The 17,617-nt window shown below is 54.7% G+C and overlaps 3 protein-coding genes across 10 annotated transcripts in view; 2 read left to right on the forward strand and 1 right to left on the reverse strand.

Moving 5' to 3' along the window:
• The window catches only part of SLC9A3R2 (SLC9A3 regulator 2), a 33,067-nt gene extending 24,493 nt beyond the window's left edge, over positions 1-8,574 (forward strand). The window contains exons 4-7 of the mRNA XM_039560367.1: positions 1,374-1,527; positions 3,566-3,609; positions 4,099-4,161; positions 6,007-8,574. Of these exons, the coding sequence (XP_039416301.1) occupies positions 1,374-1,527; positions 3,566-3,609; positions 4,099-4,161; positions 6,007-6,165 (420 nt within the window). The 3' untranslated portion in view covers positions 6,166-8,574. The remainder of the gene's footprint in view (positions 1-1,373; positions 1,528-3,565; positions 3,610-4,098; positions 4,162-6,006) is intronic.
• A 791-nt stretch (positions 8,575-9,365) lies between these two features.
• Positions 9,366-14,781, reverse strand: NTHL1 (nth like DNA glycosylase 1). Of its 3 annotated transcripts, none has more exons than XM_039559993.1 (6): positions 14,709-14,781; positions 13,805-14,037; positions 12,195-12,365; positions 11,681-11,840; positions 10,456-10,561; positions 9,366-9,832 (listed from the first exon to the last, which is right to left on the reverse strand). In XM_039559993.1, exons 1-6 carry the CDS (start codon positions 14,779-14,781, stop codon positions 9,709-9,711), a joined length of 867 nt encoding a protein of 288 aa, XP_039415927.1. In that variant the 3' UTR covers positions 9,366-9,708. The 3 variants fall into 3 exon arrangements, 2 of the variants coding, with proteins under 2 accessions (XP_039415927.1, XP_039415929.1); XM_039559995.1 differs by having other exon boundaries at positions 14,690-14,775; XR_005603104.1 differs by having other exon boundaries at positions 9,747-9,832; positions 10,456-10,602.
• A 113-nt stretch (positions 14,782-14,894) lies between these two features.
• TSC2 (TSC complex subunit 2) overlaps positions 14,895-17,617 on the forward strand; it is a 32,324-nt gene continuing 29,601 nt past the window's right edge. For 5 of the 6 annotated variants that reach the window (XM_010392282.4, XM_010392280.4, XM_010392283.4 and 2 more), the window contains exons 1-3: positions 16,051-16,208; positions 16,726-16,812; positions 17,401-17,511. In XM_010392282.4, coding sequence (XP_010390584.2) covers positions 16,071-16,208; positions 16,726-16,812; positions 17,401-17,511 — 336 coding nt within the window. In that variant the 5' untranslated portion in view covers positions 16,051-16,070. Of the gene's footprint in view, positions 14,929-16,050; positions 16,209-16,725; positions 16,813-17,400; positions 17,512-17,617 lie in introns of those variants that run through there. The other variant, XM_010392281.4, reaches the window with a different exon arrangement.

Consider the following 17,617-nt stretch of genomic DNA (forward strand, 5'->3'; position numbering starts at 1 on the left):
AACCCCAAAACCACCCCACAGGGACCAGGCTGTGGCACTCGCTCCCGGCTCAGAGCAGGAATGAGATTTGCAGCCCTGCAAGAGCGTGAGTTGGGAAAATCCTGAGACCAGAGCACTCTCCTGCTTTCCAGCCCCATGTTTAATTACTCCCCAGCCAGTGGGAGCTGCTGCCTCTTCCCAGCAGCTGAAAGTTTAATGCTGGGAGCAGCGTGGGGCCTGGGCCGGTGCGGGGCCGGGTGGCAGTGGCTGTGCTGGTGTCACATCCAGGGGTCCTGTTATTTATTTATGGGCTTGGCCCGGGGCCTGGCACACACAAAGCAGCTCGGGGTGAGCTGGCGAGCTTGGAAACCTGATCCCCTCCCTGCTTGCTCTTTGGGGCTTGGATAAATATTTGATGTCCCCCAGCCCTGTGCCAGGGCGGGGGGAGAGCAGCCCTGGGCTGCCTGGCCCGGCTCAACCAGGGTGAGCCCTGGGCATGGACTGAGGTTGTAGGACAGGGATGGAGTGGGGCTGTGAGCCGGCAGCTGTGGGTGGCAGCACCTGGAATGAGGTGCAGAGCCTGGGAAGGGGTTCCTTTTCATCCCAGCCCTTGCAGCAGTGCCCTGAGGAGCAGGGGGAACCTGGTTCCCTGCAAAGACTTTGGATCCAGGCTCTGCAGGGTTCTCCTGCCTCGTCGCTTTGCATGAGGACGAGCACTGGTCATGCCGAGGCTGTCGGGCTGGGCCGTGCAGAGCCCTTCCCGATGGGACAAAGGGTGATTCATTTGCACCAAACAATGTCCTCAGTCACCATTGTCCCCTCACCGCAGGGAACAATTGGGAGTGCAGGATCACATTCCCTGTAGGTCCTGGCTCACACGCAGGGAAGGGAGAGATGAATCCATGGGCCAGGCACAGGGACTCACCCAGCAGGGGCACAAAAACCCACGGTTTTCCATCCCAGAGGGTTGAAGGATGGCACGGTGGTGCCTCAGGACACAGTGGTGCACCCAGCCCACTGTCTGTGCCCACAGGCAGCCTGAGATTCCTGGGGCACATCCAAGGGGAAGGCTGGGTTCGACAGCACCAAAGAGGGCAGGCAGAGGGTTTTGGTGGGAGCCTGAGGTCTGTGATTCCCCATGGATGTGTTTGGGATGCCTGCAGAGGTGTGTGGTGACACACAGGATGCTCTGACAGAGGCACTGGGAGGATTTAGGAGGCCATGGTTGGCTGGAGAGGGGAAAGGAAAAAGCCTGTAGCCTTCCTATCATCCCAGCAGGAATGAAAAAAGGAAAATCGCACCCCTTAGGGAAAGAGGGGGCTGCTCTGGGGTTCTGGGAGCCAGGACCAGCATCTCTGGGCACAGGTTTGGGTTCTGATGCCATCGCTCTGCAGGTGAACGGGATAAACGTGGAGGGCCTGCGGCACTCGGAGGTGGTGTCCCACATCAAATCCAGGGAGAGCGAAGCCAGGCTCCTGGTGGTGGACCCCGAAACAGATGAGTACTTCAAGAAGCTGGGGGTGACCCCCACGGAGGAGCACACCAAAGGTGAGACCTTCCTTTCTCAGGGTGACCCTGCGCCGTTCCCATGACTCACTGTGCCATGGGTGGGATCTCAGGAGTGAGGGGGAGTCATGTTTCCCTCCTGTCTCATCCCTCAGTAGTTTCCTGAGAACCACCCATCTATTTATAAATAGTGAGAATACACCCTCATCCAGCCGAAAAACAGTTTGTTGCTTTTACATGGTGAATAATTAACCCTGGAACTCGCTGCCATGAAGGGACTGAGGTGCGGTCAGATTTGGAGGGGAGCCTTCAAAGCCGGGTTGAACAGGGCTTGGAGCGGCCTGTTCTAGTGGAAGGTGTCCCTGCCCATGGTGGGACTGGATGAACTTTAAGTCCCTCCCAACCCAAATCACTCCACGATTCTCTGATTGCTCCTTGCTCCAGTGAAGGAACCTGTGGGCACCTGGAGAGCCCCGGAGCAAGGCCGGTGTGTGCAGAGGGAAGGGCTGCACGCTGGCTGATCACAGCATGGCTGATGCAGGAAATGTTTTCCTGCTGCTGAAACCTGGCAGGGAAAGCTGCTCATCCACTCCCAACCTGCCCCACTGCCGGGTGGGGACGCAGCTCCCGGCTTGGCCTGTCCCGGCTCAATGGGCAGCTCTGTTTCCCAGCACAGCTGTTCCTTATCTGATCCCCAGCGTGCTCCAGAGATGCTCAATGGGCAGATTTGTCCCGAGAAATGGGTCAGACAATGCTGGGGAGTGCACAGGGTGTCAGATGCTCTGAGGAGGAGCCGGGGCTGTCTGCTGGCACTGCCATAAAGGAGCCCTTGTTGCCGGGAGGGAACAGAGCCATGGGGAGGGTGGGTGGGTGCTCCAGGCCCTGCATTCACCCTGCAGGAATTGGGTCTGCCTGGCACCTGCGTTGGTGCCAAAGGGCTCTGGGAGATTCTGCTGTTTGCAGGGTAAGAGGAAATAATAATTGTCCTCTTTAACTGAACTGCTTCGACCTCAAACTGACAATTTCCAAGCCTGGCAGCTTATCCTGAGCAGCCCAACCTTTAAGCCAATGAGTGGGTTTTAAGACCCTTTTAGATAAAGGAAATACAAAAGTATTTCTAGATGTGGCAATTTTGTTTTTGAAGTCCAGTTCCACTTTTCTATTCCGTGTCATCTGAAGCTTTTTTTTGATACCAGAAACATAAACATCACTTCTGTGCGAGCTGACTCTTCTGATGCCCATTGCTCAGAGCTTGTCCTACTCTAAACACGAGTCTAACATTTACTCCAATAAAATATTTAGGGATCCCAAAGCCACACGGAGATTTTTGCACCAGCACACTCTCAAAATCATGATTTAGATTTATTTTTCTGCTTTGCCCCAGAAATCCCTGCAGTCTGCAGTGATGCAGCTCCCAATCAGTCCCTAGGGAAGTGTCCATGCTTGACATAATTCAGTTATTAATCCTGTCCCAGTTAACGCATCTGTTAGTCCGAGACAGTGAGACATGGTAATGCCTGGGGCATTGTGGTGATTGGCAGTTTAAATGCATAAAATTTGCCATTGTGTGGGCTATTGTTAGAGTAAATCATTGGAAGTGAGCACAAAAAAATTCCAGGGTGCCTGGAGACCAGGTTGTGTGCCAGACACTGTTGTGACAACACCATGATACTGATTTTGATGAAGAATTTTGAGTTGACTTTTAAGATTTTTGATTACAGAACTTCTAAAAACAAACTAATGGTCAGAAAAAATGGGAGCGTGCAGCAGTTGATGCCTGTAGAAGGAGGTTACTTGGTGCCCTTCATGGCAGGTGTTTTCCCCTGATTGCAAGGGTGAAATGAATGGAGTGAATTCAGGGGATTTGGCGAGGATGTGATTCCAGAAGGGCAGAAGGAGAGGGGAAAGGCTTTTGTGTGGGCTGGGAAATACCACAGGACAAAATCAAGGGACAGGATGAGCTGCTGGGGTGGGCAGGGGAGGAGGAAGGTGTGAGATGGCAGATGATGCTTTCCTGGGACCTGAGGCAGCTGTCCCAGCTGAGGGTGCTCACTGTGTGTTTTCTCTGTGTGGTGTCCAGGTGTGGTACCCCAGCCCATGACAAATGGATCTGCACAGACTCAGGTGAGTCCTTGCCTGCTGCAGGTGATAGCCAGGGGCTGCAGCCTCAGGGGATGTGTTGGAGTGATCAGGAGGGGTCAGGGTCTTTCCCTGGCTCCCACCTCTGCCAGGTGAGCCTGGATGCCCCAAGGCTCATTCAGCTCAACTTTACTGCTGCTGCCTGGTTTTAATTACTCCCCACTACAGCTTTAATTTAGAGGTTGAACAAGGCCAGTTTCAGCCCCATTTAATCCCAGTGACAGAGGGAGGAGGTGGCAACGTCCCAGGTCTGGCAGGAAGGGGACCATGCTCTGCCTGGGGTGGGGATGTGGCAGAGCAGCAGCTCTGCTGGGAATCCTAGGGAGCTCCTGTGTGTGTGTGGGGTCCCCTCAGCAGGACCATTCCCTCCAGGCTCCATCCCATCTCTGGAGCAGCCCAGCATTGCTATACCTGGCTACTTACTGTGTTAACTCTATCTGGCACAGACCAGACTGACATTTTCCTTCCCTCCAGCTGAATGGAGGATCCACATCTTCATCTCACAGTGACCTGCAGAGTCCTGGGAAGGAATCAGAGGTAAAAACCCCAAACTCTCCCGGTCCCTTTTACACCCTGGTGTGGGTACAGTCCTGCCTTGCAGTGCTGTGTATTGGTGTGTTTTCAGTTTATCTCCCAGACTTGGGTTCACTTGTATCCACCCAGCAACCAAAATCCAAAGGTTTTTTCTCATCCTTTGCACTGTGGGTGTTCACTGGCACCTTCTTGGGCAATGATTCCTGCTTGGATAGTTTGGAAGGAGGTGGGAGGTGAAAGGATGTCTGCAGGAGTTTGGGATCTGAAGTGTAATTACACTGATGAGCTACAGCAAGGCTGGGAATCCATGAGGAGCAGAACTGTGAGGCTCAAGTGCTGGTACCAGGACCAGGGCAGGCTAAAATTTAAAAAAAGTCAATTTTTTTTTCTAGTTTGGAGCACAGTGAATTTATCACAGTGTTTAAAGGAGGGGAGGAGTTGGTTTTGGTGACTGGTTGGGCTGAAGGGGTTTCTTTGGTGCAGCTCAACACTGGAAAGGGACAAAACTCGTTGGGCAAGGTGAAGTGGCAACCAAAAGTCAACACAAGGCATAGATTGGTATTCTCAGGTGTTATTGATTTTTTTCCTCTTAAAATAAGAAGTGGGAATTTGTATTAAGTAGTAGGGGATTTTTTAAGTGCTCAAAAATTTATCTTCAGCACAAGGTTCTGCTAAAAATAGAGCAAAGTCTCCATGCAGGTGCTCTGTGGAGTCTGCCATGCTATCCCCTGCCCCAGGACATTTGGGAGCAGGAATGTGACAGCACCAAGTTCTCACATGGTGCCTCTGTGAGCACCCACAGTCCTGAAGCCTCTCGGGCACCACCTGTGTCCGAGCTGTGGCCAAGCGCCTGCAATCTGCTGCCTGCATTTGCCCCTGAGCAGTGAATAATGCATGTCCTGATCCCATGGCTGCTGCCCTGGGAAAACCAGGCAGTGTCCTGGTGGGGAGCACAGTGGGTTCTCCCCCTGAGTCACCTTTGGGCTGCTTCAGGGGTCACTGCTCAAGAAGTCAGAGTCCCTGGGGTGGAGAAGTTGGAACCATGGGCTGTGCCCCAGTGCTGGAGCACAGTGGTGCTTCCCATGGAGTCACCTTGGGGCTGTTCAGGGGTCGCTGTCCTGGCAAGAAGCCAAAGTCCCCGGGGGTGTGAGGGGTTTCCTGGGTTCAGTTTGGCTTCGTTCAGCCCAGCAAGGCTGCTGCTGTTATCTCATGGCACTGGTGGAGGGCCCTGCCCGTGGTTATCAGCAGGGTTTGTGCACTCTGTTTCGGTGCTGGGCATGCCTGGTGGGGCAGCAGTGCCAGCAGGAAAGCTCTGAAAGGTTTCTCTAAAACCAAAGACCTCCATTCTGTGTGTTTACCCACACCTGACATGAGTGCAGCTGGGCAGCACCTTCTGTGTTCCTGCTTTTCCACTTGCAGCTGTGCAGTCACACATTCTTCAGGCAGGTGAAACACCCCCACAAAATGCAGTGTTGTAATGAGCTCCATGGCCACACGGGTGCTGCTGCCAGTGAAACCATGGGCATGGCACAGGGAAGGGGCTTTGACCTTCTGCTGCTACAAAACCCATCCCTGCACATCTGCTTATTGTGCAGCCTGGAGGAAATTCTTCATGGAATGGGTTGTTAAGCATTGGAAGTGCCCAGGGAGGTGGTGGAGTTCCCAAAGGAATGCCTGGATGTAGCACTCAGTGCTCTGGGCTGGGGACAAGGTGGGCATCAGACACAGCTTGGACTTGATGATCCTGGGGAGTTTTCCAACCTCAGTGATTCCATGGAAGGCTGTGGGACGCTGCAGTGGTGTGGGAATGCTGCAGGGGGTGACAGCTCTTGTCCTTTCTCCGCACAGGATGGAGACACGGACAAGAAGGACCCTTTTGAGGAGAGTGGGCTGAGCCTGAGCCCGACGGCTGCTGAGGCCAAGGAGAAGGTGAGGGCCAAGCGTGTGAAGAAGCGAGCGCCGCAGATGGACTGGAACAAGAAACGGGAGATTTTCAGCAATTTCTGAGCCCTGCTGGTGGCTGCCGTCCGCTCTCCTCCCGCCCCAGCTTGGACATTTCTGAGGTGCCTACGCCCTGTCCTTCGGTGTCCACGTGAGATGCTTTGTGCTCTGCTCTTCACTGGTTGCTTTTACAAGGCGTATTTTAAAGTCCTTTTTATTTTTATTTTTTATTATTATTGTTATTATTATTATTATTATTATTGTTACTCACCAGCGATTCTCATAAGACAAATGTGACCAAAGCTCCTTTTCTTGCTTGCTCTTGAGCCTGGCTCCAGCTGTCCACCGTCCCCTGTTCCCGTGAGAAAGGACTGGAAGAATTTTAACTCTTGTTTCTTAACTGCATCGTTTAGGCTTCTGTTACTTCTTTTTTACTTTTTATGTGGGGTGTTTGGGCTTTGTGGGTGTCCCAGACTGAGCCCCGTGGGATGCTCTGTGCCCCTGTGGAAACGGCTCATGGTGGGTGCCCACAGGGTGGGGGTGCCATGGACCCCCTCCCCAGCTCCCCATGCCCAGCATTAGCTACTCCCACCATGGGAAAATGGACTGTGGCTGGAAATCGCTTTGCTATTGAAGCAAAAACGTTTGTTTTGTTGGTTTTGGTTTTTTTTTTAATGAAGTCCCATGTGTTTCCAGTTAGTTTAGGAACCTCCCCCCCACCAGCAGCTCCTGCCCGACAGTAAAGGCCCATTTTTCACCCCCCGACAGCTCTGCAGAGTGGAGAGGGTGGGGTTTAAAAGCAAACCCCAAACCCAAAGGCCACAGCCCTCCCCATCTGCAGCCGTGGATGTGGCAGGGGAAGGAGGGAGCAGGGCCGGTCCTGCCCCACGGAGCACAAAGATGAGAACCACAAGATGCCACAACAACTCTTTGGACAGACCTTGAAGTGGGGATGACCCAACCTCTGCTTCCAGGAGGGAACACAGGGATGCAGCTCTGACTGCAGGCTTGGCACTGGGGAGTGGGGCTGGTCCAGGTCCCACCTGGGCTGGGATTTGGTGTCCCCAGCCTGGGAGTGCCTTGCCATTGGAAGGACATCCTCCGAAGCCGTGGGGTGTCCGTGGGGCTGGAGATGCAGCAGGCACTGGTGTGATGGAGTGGGCAGTACCTCTGGCTTCCTGTGGTCTCCTTCAAACCCCCACTCTCAGCATTCGAAGTGAATGAATCTTTAAAGTGTTACAGATTAAGTCCATTTAAGCTCTTTATTGTTGCCTTTGGCTGTGTGAGTGAAGGTGACTCAGCGGAGCTGCAGTGCTCACAGGTAGCAGAGCTGCAGTTACCAGGGCAGGGGCTGGGGCTGTCCCACTCCCTCCCACACTCCAGCAGCAATCCCAGCCCCGCTGTGGGAAGGGACTGGGACTACAAAGCCACTTTTCCCAGCTGAAAGCAAATGGCAGCGAACACCTGGCCGTGGATGAAGTGTGAACACAGAGCTGTGGCTGTGCCCTGCCTCACTCCAGTCCTTCTGTGATTAAAAACCCTTGGGTGGTCAGTGTGCTACAGATGTGGGAGTGGCTCTGCACGGATTTCCTAAGGCATTTCCAAATTATGGAGCGAAAAGGTGCCTTATACCATTCTCTGCTCTCCTCAGCAGCGGGCTGGGGCTCAGCACGGGCTGGTTGGCTTCCCTGGGGAGCAGCTGGTGCCTGTGACCCTTTGCTGCTGGCAGGAGAGTGTGGAGAGCCTCAGGGGTGAAGGAGATGAGTTCTCTTTGTGAAAGTTATCTTTTAGGATTGTTGATGGGCTGAACAGGTTGAAAATAATGACTTTGGAGAGGAACTAGTGCAGGTGTTCGGCTGTGGGTGATGAGACAGGCAGTGGGATGATGGGGGATGTGGAGAGGTTGCCTCCGCTTGGGGCTCTGCCATTAACAAGACACCTCTTCCCCATCCCACTTCAAATGACCTGCTCTCCTTTTGGCCCCCAAAATACTATCTTCTCTCTCTGGGTAATGTTTGGAAGGAGCTCCTCTTTTCCATGGTGTGCACGTTGCTTCCTGTGCCCGCGTTGCCAAACCCCGGCAGCGCCCGGGCTGCGCGGGGCAGAGCGTTCCCAGGACACTCTGATGCACGTCAGAGAGCACAGACCTGGTGTAAACACCCCATTTCTCATCCAAGACTGCTGTAGTTGAGGGGGGGAAGAAAAAAACCTTGTGTAGTTTTGAATGTAGATCAAAAGAAATCAGGTGTGCAAATCCGTACTGATAAAATTGAAAATCTTAATCTCTTAGTCCATGGAAACTGCTCCCGGTTGAAGCATTACTGCATTCCTGACATCTTGTAGCTCAGTAGTAATTATTCCATTCCTGTACATTTAACTTGGAAAAGAAAAATCAATAAAGTCTAAGGCTGTCAGCAGCATTGCAAACCCACCATGTACACTGTATTGTCAGTAATAAACTTGGTTTGCCATGTACCCAGCACTTATCTGCTCCTTCCTCAGCTGCTCAGGGAGCCCAGAGCGGAATTGCAGCCCTTTAGCACATTGTAAACTTTGCTTCCTCCCTCTCCTCTTTAAAGAGGAGCTGGAATTATGCCTTTGAAGCTCCACAATGAAGTCAGCACTGCCCTTTCTTTGAAGAACAAAACACAGGGGTGGTGGTGTCCCTCTGTCAGCTCCTGGGGACACAGCCTGGCTCCCGTGGCTGCTGTAACCCTTGTGGCACAGAGTGGTACTGGCTCGTCTCCTGGCCCTGCTCTGCATCACCCCCTGCTCTTCTGCTGCCAGGACCCAGAGGTCACTTGTCCAGGCAGTGATTCCCTCTGCTCCTGGCTTGGGAAGGCTTCAGCTGTACCTCAGAATCCCAGGATCACCAAGGTTGGAAAAGCTCTCCAGGATCATGGAGTTCAACTTGTGCCCCATTCCCACCTTGTCCCCAGCCCAGAGCACTGAGTGCCACGTCCAGGCCTTCCCTAGACACCTCCAGGGATGGGGACTCCAAACCTCCCTGGGCAGCCCCTTCCAGTGTTTAACCACCTCTTCCATGAAGAAATTCTTCCTGCTGTCCACCCTGGATGTCCCCTGGCACAGCTCTTGTCCTGTTGGCAGCACACCTCGTGGTGGCAGAGCCCCTGTCAGGGCTGAGCAGGTGTGTGCTGCCCACTCTGAGCTGGCAGGGCAGGGCTGGTTGCCATGGTCTCAGCCTTGCTGAGGTCACCCACATTCTCCTCCCCTCACCCAGTGTCACACAAATGCCAGCAAACCTCGTGGGTGCAAAAAAACCCTCACCACCTTTATTAAATGAGTATTTACAAGCAGCAGCAAGTCCCTGAGGACAAAGCTTTTCTCTCCAGTGACTCAGTGTGGCACAGCTGGGACGTGCTCAGCCATTCACCCAGGCTGGAGCCTTCAGCTCTGTCCCAGCAGGACTGCTGCCTCTCAAAGCCCCTTTTTCCTCTGGAGAGCTGAGCCATTGCCAGTGGCTGTTCCCTCGAGCTGCTGCAGCAGGCTCCTGTCCCCTGCAGTCACACTGCCAGCCCTGTGCCAGGCCTAGCTTTACCAGGGCTCAGCCCAAGCAACTTTGTGGCTCTCCAAAGGCTGGATGATCCCTCAGTGTCTCTTGGCAGCTGGGCAAATGTCTTGGTTGAGGCACTGGCTGCAGCGAGGGTTCACAGGCAAGCAGGTCTGCTGCCCAAAGCCCACCAGGAGCCAGTTTATCTCCTTCCAGAGGTCCCTGCAGTAAGAGGAGAAACTTCAGCGTTGCCATGCAGCTGCTTGGAAGGGGTGAGGAACAGCCTGTGGTGTTAATGGGATCCCTTTCCCCTTCTGCCTGTTCCTCCTGGCTTCCCCTGGAGGTGAAGCCTCCCCAGCCTCCTAAGGCTTCCTGACCCCTGCTAGGAACAGCTCTCCCAACCTTTCCTGATCCTGCTGAGCTGGGTGGGGAGCAATGCTTGCGCTCAGGCATGTGCCAGATGTGGAGATGTCCCTGTGTACGTGTCAGCTGGTGTTTGATACTGAAAATTAATCACCAATGAAGGCCAGGATCCAGCCCTGGGCTGATGCTGCTGCTGGGCTCAGCAAGGCCCTGTGTGGAAAAGCACCTGGCTTGGGTCATGGTAAACTTGGTAAGGCAAAAATCAGGGATCAAGAGCTCTACTAGTGGTGATTGATCCATCTGGCAGCAACAGAACTGGCACGCAGGTGAGATGCTGCTGCTGTAGCTCTGGCAGTGGGGAAACACCTGCAGCTACTGCAACCCTGTAAAGAGGAGGGAGCCAAAACACAGTCCCTGAAACTGCTCCGAGCAGGACTTAGTGCAGACATGGCTCCTGCAGACAGCAGGGGCTCAGAGCTCACCTGGGCAGCCAGTCCTCCAGTGCCACCCGAGTCTCCTCAGGGTGCTTGGTCTCCTTCTTCACCCACTTGAGCCTGTTTGAGATCCTGTGCACATGGGTGTCCACAGCTGGGGAGGGAGAGCCCAGAGTTTAGGTGGGGCAGGCACACCTGAACGGAGAGAGCACAGCCAAAAGCTGCCTGTGACAGCCACCAGGCCCAGGGCAGGGCTTCCCCTGCGGGCAGCAGGAGCAGCCAGGTGGAACGGGAGCGAAGGGCAGGGAAGGCTCACTCCAAGAACAAACGTTTTCTTCCCAGGCCTGGAGCCAAAAGCATTTGGGGTGGGTGTCTCCCCCCAGGCTCACACAGTCTGAGGCAGCCTCTCCCAAGGTTCCCCTGCTCCGTGGAGCAGGCATGGGGCAGCCTGGCCCCAGTTCCTGCTTTACATTCTCATCCTCCCTGAAGTTACGCAAATTGTGATCTCTGCCCCTTCCTTTGCCCACATGGAAAACACATTTCATAATACCCACCAGCAGAGAGGGCTTGGGAGGCTTAAAGCGTGTTTATAATGTGCTTTGAGCTCAAAAGCTCTGAATGCAAAGTGTATTATTGTTAGATCAGCAGTGATAAACCTGTCTCTACGGCTAATTAGGCAAAACTCAGGAAATTGCTGTAAACAGGAAGACTAAGCCTTGCCTCCCAAATCAAAACCGAGCACACAATTATTTGGAAAACACTTGGCTGGTTTGGCTGCTGCTGGACTTCCCCACAGCAGGAGAACAACAGATCCCAAGGGTTTGATGTAGTGCAAGGGCCACGGCCTGTCCAGCTGATGGGCAGTGGAGGGGCTGCAGAATCCAGCTCCCACCCACTCACTCACCCTGGCTTTCCCAGCGCTCTTCCATCAAGCAGCAAATCCTTCTCGAATACTAATCCATCCCCAGGGGCCCCAGGCTGCAACCTGCACGTGATGGCCCAGCCCCATCTGGCACCAGCTCCCCAGGCAGTGACTTCTCTTGGGAATTTCTGCTATCAAATTTGGGGAGAAACAGCAGCTGCTTAAATCCTACAACTCACTGAGTGAGTGGCTGAGGGTCACATCGTTCCCCTACCCAAATACTCTGCAGATAACTGACCTAAAGGGATGTTACCAGGCACCTGGGGCTGGGGCTGCAATGCTCCCCCTCTGCCTGGGGAATGTATCAGGCAGGATCTAGGAGAGGGATGGGAAAAACCCAGTCCAACTCACCTATGCCAGCCACGCTGTCCCAGGCAATGTGCATGGCCAAATGGGCCATTTTGGGCCCAACTCCTGGCAGCTGCACCAGCTCCTCCACGGTGCTCGGGATGTCACCCCCATACTTCTGCTTCAGGATGGCTGTGGTCTGCTTTATGTACTTCACCTTGTTCTGGAAAACCAAGGGCAAAGGCACACAATCCAAGCTGCCCTCCAATACAGGGAAAACAGACCAACAGCCCAGAACACCAACCACTGCTCAGTGTGTGTGACAGGTGAGGCCACACATGGGAGCTGTGGAGGGGAGACAGAGCCTTGACTTCTCCTTGAAGTCAAAATGCTGAGAGCTGGGAGCTCCAACCTCCCTGCACACTCCAGGCCCTGCAGCCAAGAATCTCATCTTACTGGCAATACCAAATACCAAAATTGGTGTAAAATTCAGCTTTTAGCCTGATGCCAGGGGAAAGCTCCCCACAGGAAGGGCACAGGGGGTTCCTCTGCGTCCACGTGGCGATCCTGCACTCACCCTCCAGAATCCCACGGGATAAATGATCTGTCCCAGGGTCTCATCATCCATCTGCAGCACGGTGTCCACGGTGAGACCGTGCTGGCGCAGGCGCAGCATGGCAGCACTTGTCACCTGGTCCTTGGTCTGGCTGGACAGCATCAGGGCCAGCAGCACCTGGTAGCGCATGACCTGGGGACAAAGGGGACACTGAGACACCCAGGGAGGATCTGGCACCTCCAGCACCACCCTCAGTGCACCCTTCAGCCAGATCCACCTCCAAGAGAATGGAAGGCTGCAACAGGAATAATCCATAACCTTTTAATTCCACCACACAATAAAGGGAGAAAAGAAACACCTTCAAGCTCAGCTGTCAGTATCTGTGAGAGGGCAGGGAGCAGCTCTGTCTGCTGGGATCTCACTCCAAAGACGCCAGTCCTGACCCACAAATGGCTGGACAAAACTTTTCCTGAGGATGGAATTCTCAGGAGACCCCACAGGATGCACAAGTACAAATGCCCAATGATTTTTCATGCAACTTCTGCCCTAAGCAGCTTTTGAAAATCCCAACCCTTTCTCACTAGGCTTCAGTAGGAACTGGGTGTCTGGCTCCAGTGAGCTCCTCACAGAACTAAATCTGAATCTCTGATGACAGAGACTGGGAGAAGAAGGACAAATCCCAGAAATTCCTTTGCTGCTGCCATGCAGGGTTTAGCCAGGCCATCACCTCCTATTTCCCAATTCTTTCTCCTCAGACGTGATTTTGTCCTACCAGAGTGAGGAGGATGATGCAACTAACCCAAAATGACCCGGGATAACATGGGACACAATCCTGCCTCCAGCTCTCCTACAAAGTTTACAAAACCACAGGTGCACCAGGAAAAATCCCTGAGTGCGTGGAAACAGGATAATCTCAGGGTACAAGGAAATGGTGTGAGGAGCTGAGAGTTACAACATCCATTTTTTCTTGGAAGCAACAACCTCGCTTCCCTAGGGAAGAGAAGCTATTTCCATGTGGTGCACCATGGACCCCTGGCCCCACAGCTGCCAACCCACGTGGCTGAGAGCACGTGACGTTCCCTGAGGCCGGGGTTAGAGCTCATCCTTCTCCCCAGGGATCCAAGCCCAGGGCTTGATGCCAGCAGCAAGGACAGCGTTCCATGTGCTCAGGCTGTCCAGCTGTGTCCTCCAGACCCCTCCCTCAGAGCCCAGCAGGTCCTGCTGCTCCTCCGAGCCTGCCTCTGGATGACCTCCACATTCCCACTGCAGAGGCTCCCACTGCTTCTCTGAGCCTGCCCGCGGGTGATCCCCACATTCCTCTGCATTCCACAGTCATCTTGCTGGGTACTTTCCTCGGACTTCTACAGAGATTTTTAAGGAAAAAAGGAATGTGGCTTCATGCCCTGTCAGCCTGCTCCATAAGGCAGCACTGCCCCTCACATTCATTACATCCTCTGGGACCAATCCTGGCCCAGAGTCCTGATCCAGTTTCTGTCCTGGAAACATCCCAAGTGGGACAGATCCAGGGGCAGCATGAGGATGAGGGAGGCTGTGTTTTCCTGTGCCTGCCGGAGCTGGCAGCAGGATGCTGTTCCCTGTGGGAATGCTGTTCCCTGTGGGAATGCTGTTACCTGCGGAGGTGCACCGCTGTCGTAGCACTTTTGCACTCCCATCTCATCCACGGGAGCATCCCTGCTCCTCCTCATCTCCCGGATGCGCTCCAGCTGCTCCCGCCAGTCCCGTGGCTCCCAGCGCGGTCTCCGGGGCTCGGCCCTATCGCCCTGCCCAGGTTCATAGGCAATGGCAACGCTCTTCCTCCTCCTGCTGCGCCTCGGGATGCCGGCCGCGCCCTGGATCTGGCTCCCTGCGCGGGATGGCAGAGAGATTCCAGGCTTGAGGAAAGATGCCTTCAGCCCTCACAGAGCTCATTGACAGCCCCATGTGTCACCAATCACCCAGGGAACCGTGACCAGGGCGAGTTCCCTCCCCATACTCCCAACCCAAACACTGCACATCCCCCAGTCCCAAGCAGAGCCAGCACGGGGCGAGGGAGGGCAGGGCGGAAGGACTGGGAGACAAGTGACAACAGTGGGGTCACATGTCACACGATGGGGACACGTGTCCCAAACACAGGTGAGGCTGCTGAAGGTGCATCCCCAAGCCCCAGCCCAGACATCCCTCGCTGCCGCATCCCGGGCTCCGAGGGGGATGTGACAAGGACACCCAGCCCCTGTCCCCAGCCAGGCCAGGCCCTCACTGCTCCTGGTGCAGCCCCAGCCCCTCCTCGCGCCCAGCACAGCCCCGATCCCCGCTTCCCATACTTCCCGGAATCCTCAATTTTCCCTCTACCGCACGCCTCGTGTCCTCGATCCCCTCTTCCCGTACCCCCAAGAAGCCCCGCTCCTCTTGTCCGTACCCCCGCTCCTCCTGTCCGTACCGCCGATCCCCTGTCCCGTACCCCGATCCCCTGTCCCGTACCCTCCATCCCCTGTCCGTGCCCTATCCCCTGTCCGTACCCCGGTTCCCTGTCCGTACCCCCGTTCCCCGGGGCCGAGCGGAGCCGCCGCAGCGCCGCGGAGGCGGCGGGCCCGGGCCGCGCCGCGCTCATGGCGGCCCCGCGAACTACCGGGCCCGGGGCGCACCGGGGCCGCCGGAACGGGCGGGGCTTCCGCGGGGGCGGCGCCGGCACCGGGCCCCGAGCGGAGCGGGCCGGGCCGGGCCGGGGGCGGCGGGGCCGGGCCGGGCCGGGCCGGCGGTGAGTGACGGGGACGGCGAGGGGCCCGGCTCCCTGTGAGGGGGACGCGCTTTGGGGCCGCGCTGTGACCCGCGCTGTGTTTTGGGGGGCTGTGCTGTGACCCCGTTGTGTGTTCGGGGGGGTCTGCGGTGTGACCCCCGCTGTGTTTTGGAGGGGGCTGGGATGTGACGCTCGTTGTGTTTGGGGGGGGCTGTGCTGGGACCCCCGTTGTGTGTTCCTAAGAGGTTGTGCCATGTCTTGGGTTGGGGGTGGGATGTGGCGTGTCCGGGCTTGTTTGGGGGTCACGGGGGGACATTGTGGCATCGCCTGGGGTGGGTTAGGGCTGTGGGGGTCCCTAGGGCGGTGCACTCTGTGCGTCCCTTGGGACAGTGGGCTGGGGCCTGTGTGTGTCCCCCAGGATGGTTGGGCTTGGGGGCATGGCGTGTCCCCTGGTGACATTGGGCAGGAGGCCATGGCGTGTTCCCTGGGATGCTGGGACAGGCTCTGTGGTGCATCCCCAGGAGCACCAGGGATTGCTGTGCCCACGGTGTTGGAAAGGCCATGGGATGTCCATAGGAATTTAGGGGTGCCAGGGTTGTGCAGGGTCGTGTGCCCAGGGCAGGGGTCCCCAAGGGACGGTGGATTTGGGCAGGGGGAGACAGTTTCTGGGGGTTGTTGCTGTAATGGCCGTCCTTGTTCTTGCCCCTGTCTTTCTCTTGCCATGGCAGCACTTGGATGTTCCAACACTCAGATTTATAAGTCCTTCCTCACATCCACATCAACAGCACAGCACGTTGTGCTTGGCCTTTGCTTTGGGAACAAGTATCCAGCTCACACCCTCCAAAAAGTGTGTGCACATGGACATATTGCAAAAATCAGCCTGTATGGTGGGATGGGCATTCAGAGCTCCCAGGACAGGGTATCCCAAAGGCTCCATGTTCCATGGGGAGCTGCGGGATGTGGGTGCTGAAGGCAGGAACAGCACGAGCTCCTTGTGTTTCCTCAGTGTTGGGCTTCTCTTTGAAAAGTCTCAAGACACCCAAGCTCTTTGGAGAAGCCCCGGTGTGATGCTGTCACTGGTGTTTTCCCACTGAAATATTCCCCTTGGGCCTCCCTTAGTGGAACCCTGTTCTGTGTTTGCAGGGCCTCAGCGCTTGGCAGCAATGGCAAAGCCTCAGAGCAAGGATTCTGGACTGAAGGAGAAGTTCAGGAACCTCCTGGGGCTGGGAACATCCCGGGGAAGTTCAAAGTCATCGGAGGGCAAGCAGACAGAGTTTATCATCACCGCAGAAATACTCAAGGTGTGAGAACTGAGTGGAGTGAAGGGGGGGATAGTATCTGGGGTACCTTGGCTGACGGGATCAGGAGGGCTTGCTCCTTGTCCTGTGTTCCTCTCCATTCAGTTCCTCTCCTGATCTCTCAACTCATTCACTGGTGAATTGGATGTAAAACTCGCCTACTTTGCAGCTCCAGCATTTGAGTTATTCTCTCTTTGAATACTTTGGAGATACTTGTTATGTTGGGTTACAGCGTATTTCCCTATCCCCTCTATTTTTGTAGTCTGAGCTTGATGAAGTTTCTGTGGTGGCAGTTTCCAGTGTTTCTATTTTATAAAAACCTTACAGTTCTGTGGAAATGAAAAATAAAATAATTGATTCTAGTAATTGGTACCATAAGTCTGTAAGCAGAATAGTTGGCACAGAAGGAGGAAAATGCAAAAAAATAGAGAAGGAGACCAGAATTCCTTCTCCCCTTGGAGAAATGGATAAGTGTTTCTGGTAAGATAAGCTGTTAACTTATTTCTCCATTTCTTTCCAGGAACTGAGCATAGAATGTGGATTGAGTAACAGGATACGAGCAATCAGTCAAATTTGTGAAGTGGCAAAAACCAAGAAAATTGAAGAGGTGGGTTCCAAAGTGTTCAGTGAGTATTGGAAGGACGGAAATTTAGGCAGCAGCTTTCAAACTACTGTAAGAGACTCTTGTTGTTTAGAAAGCATTTTAAAATGGGTGATCCCAGAGGCTGCTTTGGGCTGTAAAAGGAAATTAGTCTGCCCAACCTTCCAGCTCTGGAACAGAGAGGATGGAGCTGATGGGCTTCCTGGACCTTCCTGGAAGGAGAATGTTGGGAGATGATGTTCATGGGGATGATGTTTAGAGGGGTTTCCTTATCTCCTGGCTTCTTAATAAGAAGCCCCCAGTTGGTTTTGAACTCATCTTGTAGCTGGGTGAAGGCTTCTGCACAAATGTTCCCACTGAAGTGAGTGTGGGGATGAGGAATTCCGGTTCCTGGGGTGTAGGACTGGATTTGGTGTCTCCTGGGGTTGATCTGAGGGGGGTGTGACCCGGTGGGTGAGTGTTCCTCAGAACAGCGAACTTCAGACATGAAATCCCTGGGTCTGAATCATTAATTGCTATAATTCATTGTGACCTGCTGGCTTGAGATCCCAGGAAGAGCTGATCTTTCCTGCCTCATGCTGTTTCTGCTCCCAGCACGCCGTGGAGGCCGTGTGGAAGGTGGTGGCTGACATGCTGCAGCCGGAGCGTCCCGCCGAGGCCAGGCATGCCGTGCTTCACCTGCTCAAGTCCATCGTCCAGGGCCAGGTGGCAACAAACTCACGGGGCAGGGGACACGGACCTGAACTGGGCTTTGTGCAGGGGAGAAGTGGGAAAGCACCAGGGGGCTCTTCTCTACAATTGTTCATATTTG

Source organism: Corvus cornix, chromosome 14 (assembly GCF_000738735.6).
Source record: "Corvus cornix cornix isolate S_Up_H32 chromosome 14, ASM73873v5, whole genome shotgun sequence".
In the NCBI taxonomy this organism is placed as follows: domain Eukaryota; kingdom Metazoa; phylum Chordata; class Aves; order Passeriformes; family Corvidae; genus Corvus; species Corvus cornix.

Coding starts and splice junctions, on each gene's coding strand:
- NTHL1 (XM_039559993.1), bottom strand. CDS start 14,781: ATGAGCGCGGCGCGGCCCGGGCCCGCCGCCTCCGCGGCGCTGCGGCGG. Junction 11,841..12,194: donor ATCCCGTGGGATTCTGGAGG/GTGAGTGCAGGA, acceptor TTGGTTTTCCAG/AACAAGGTGAAGTACATAAA. Junction 9,833..10,455: donor CTGGAGGACTGGCTGCCCAG/GTGAGCTCTGAG, acceptor CTCTTACTGCAG/GGACCTCTGGAAGGAGATAA.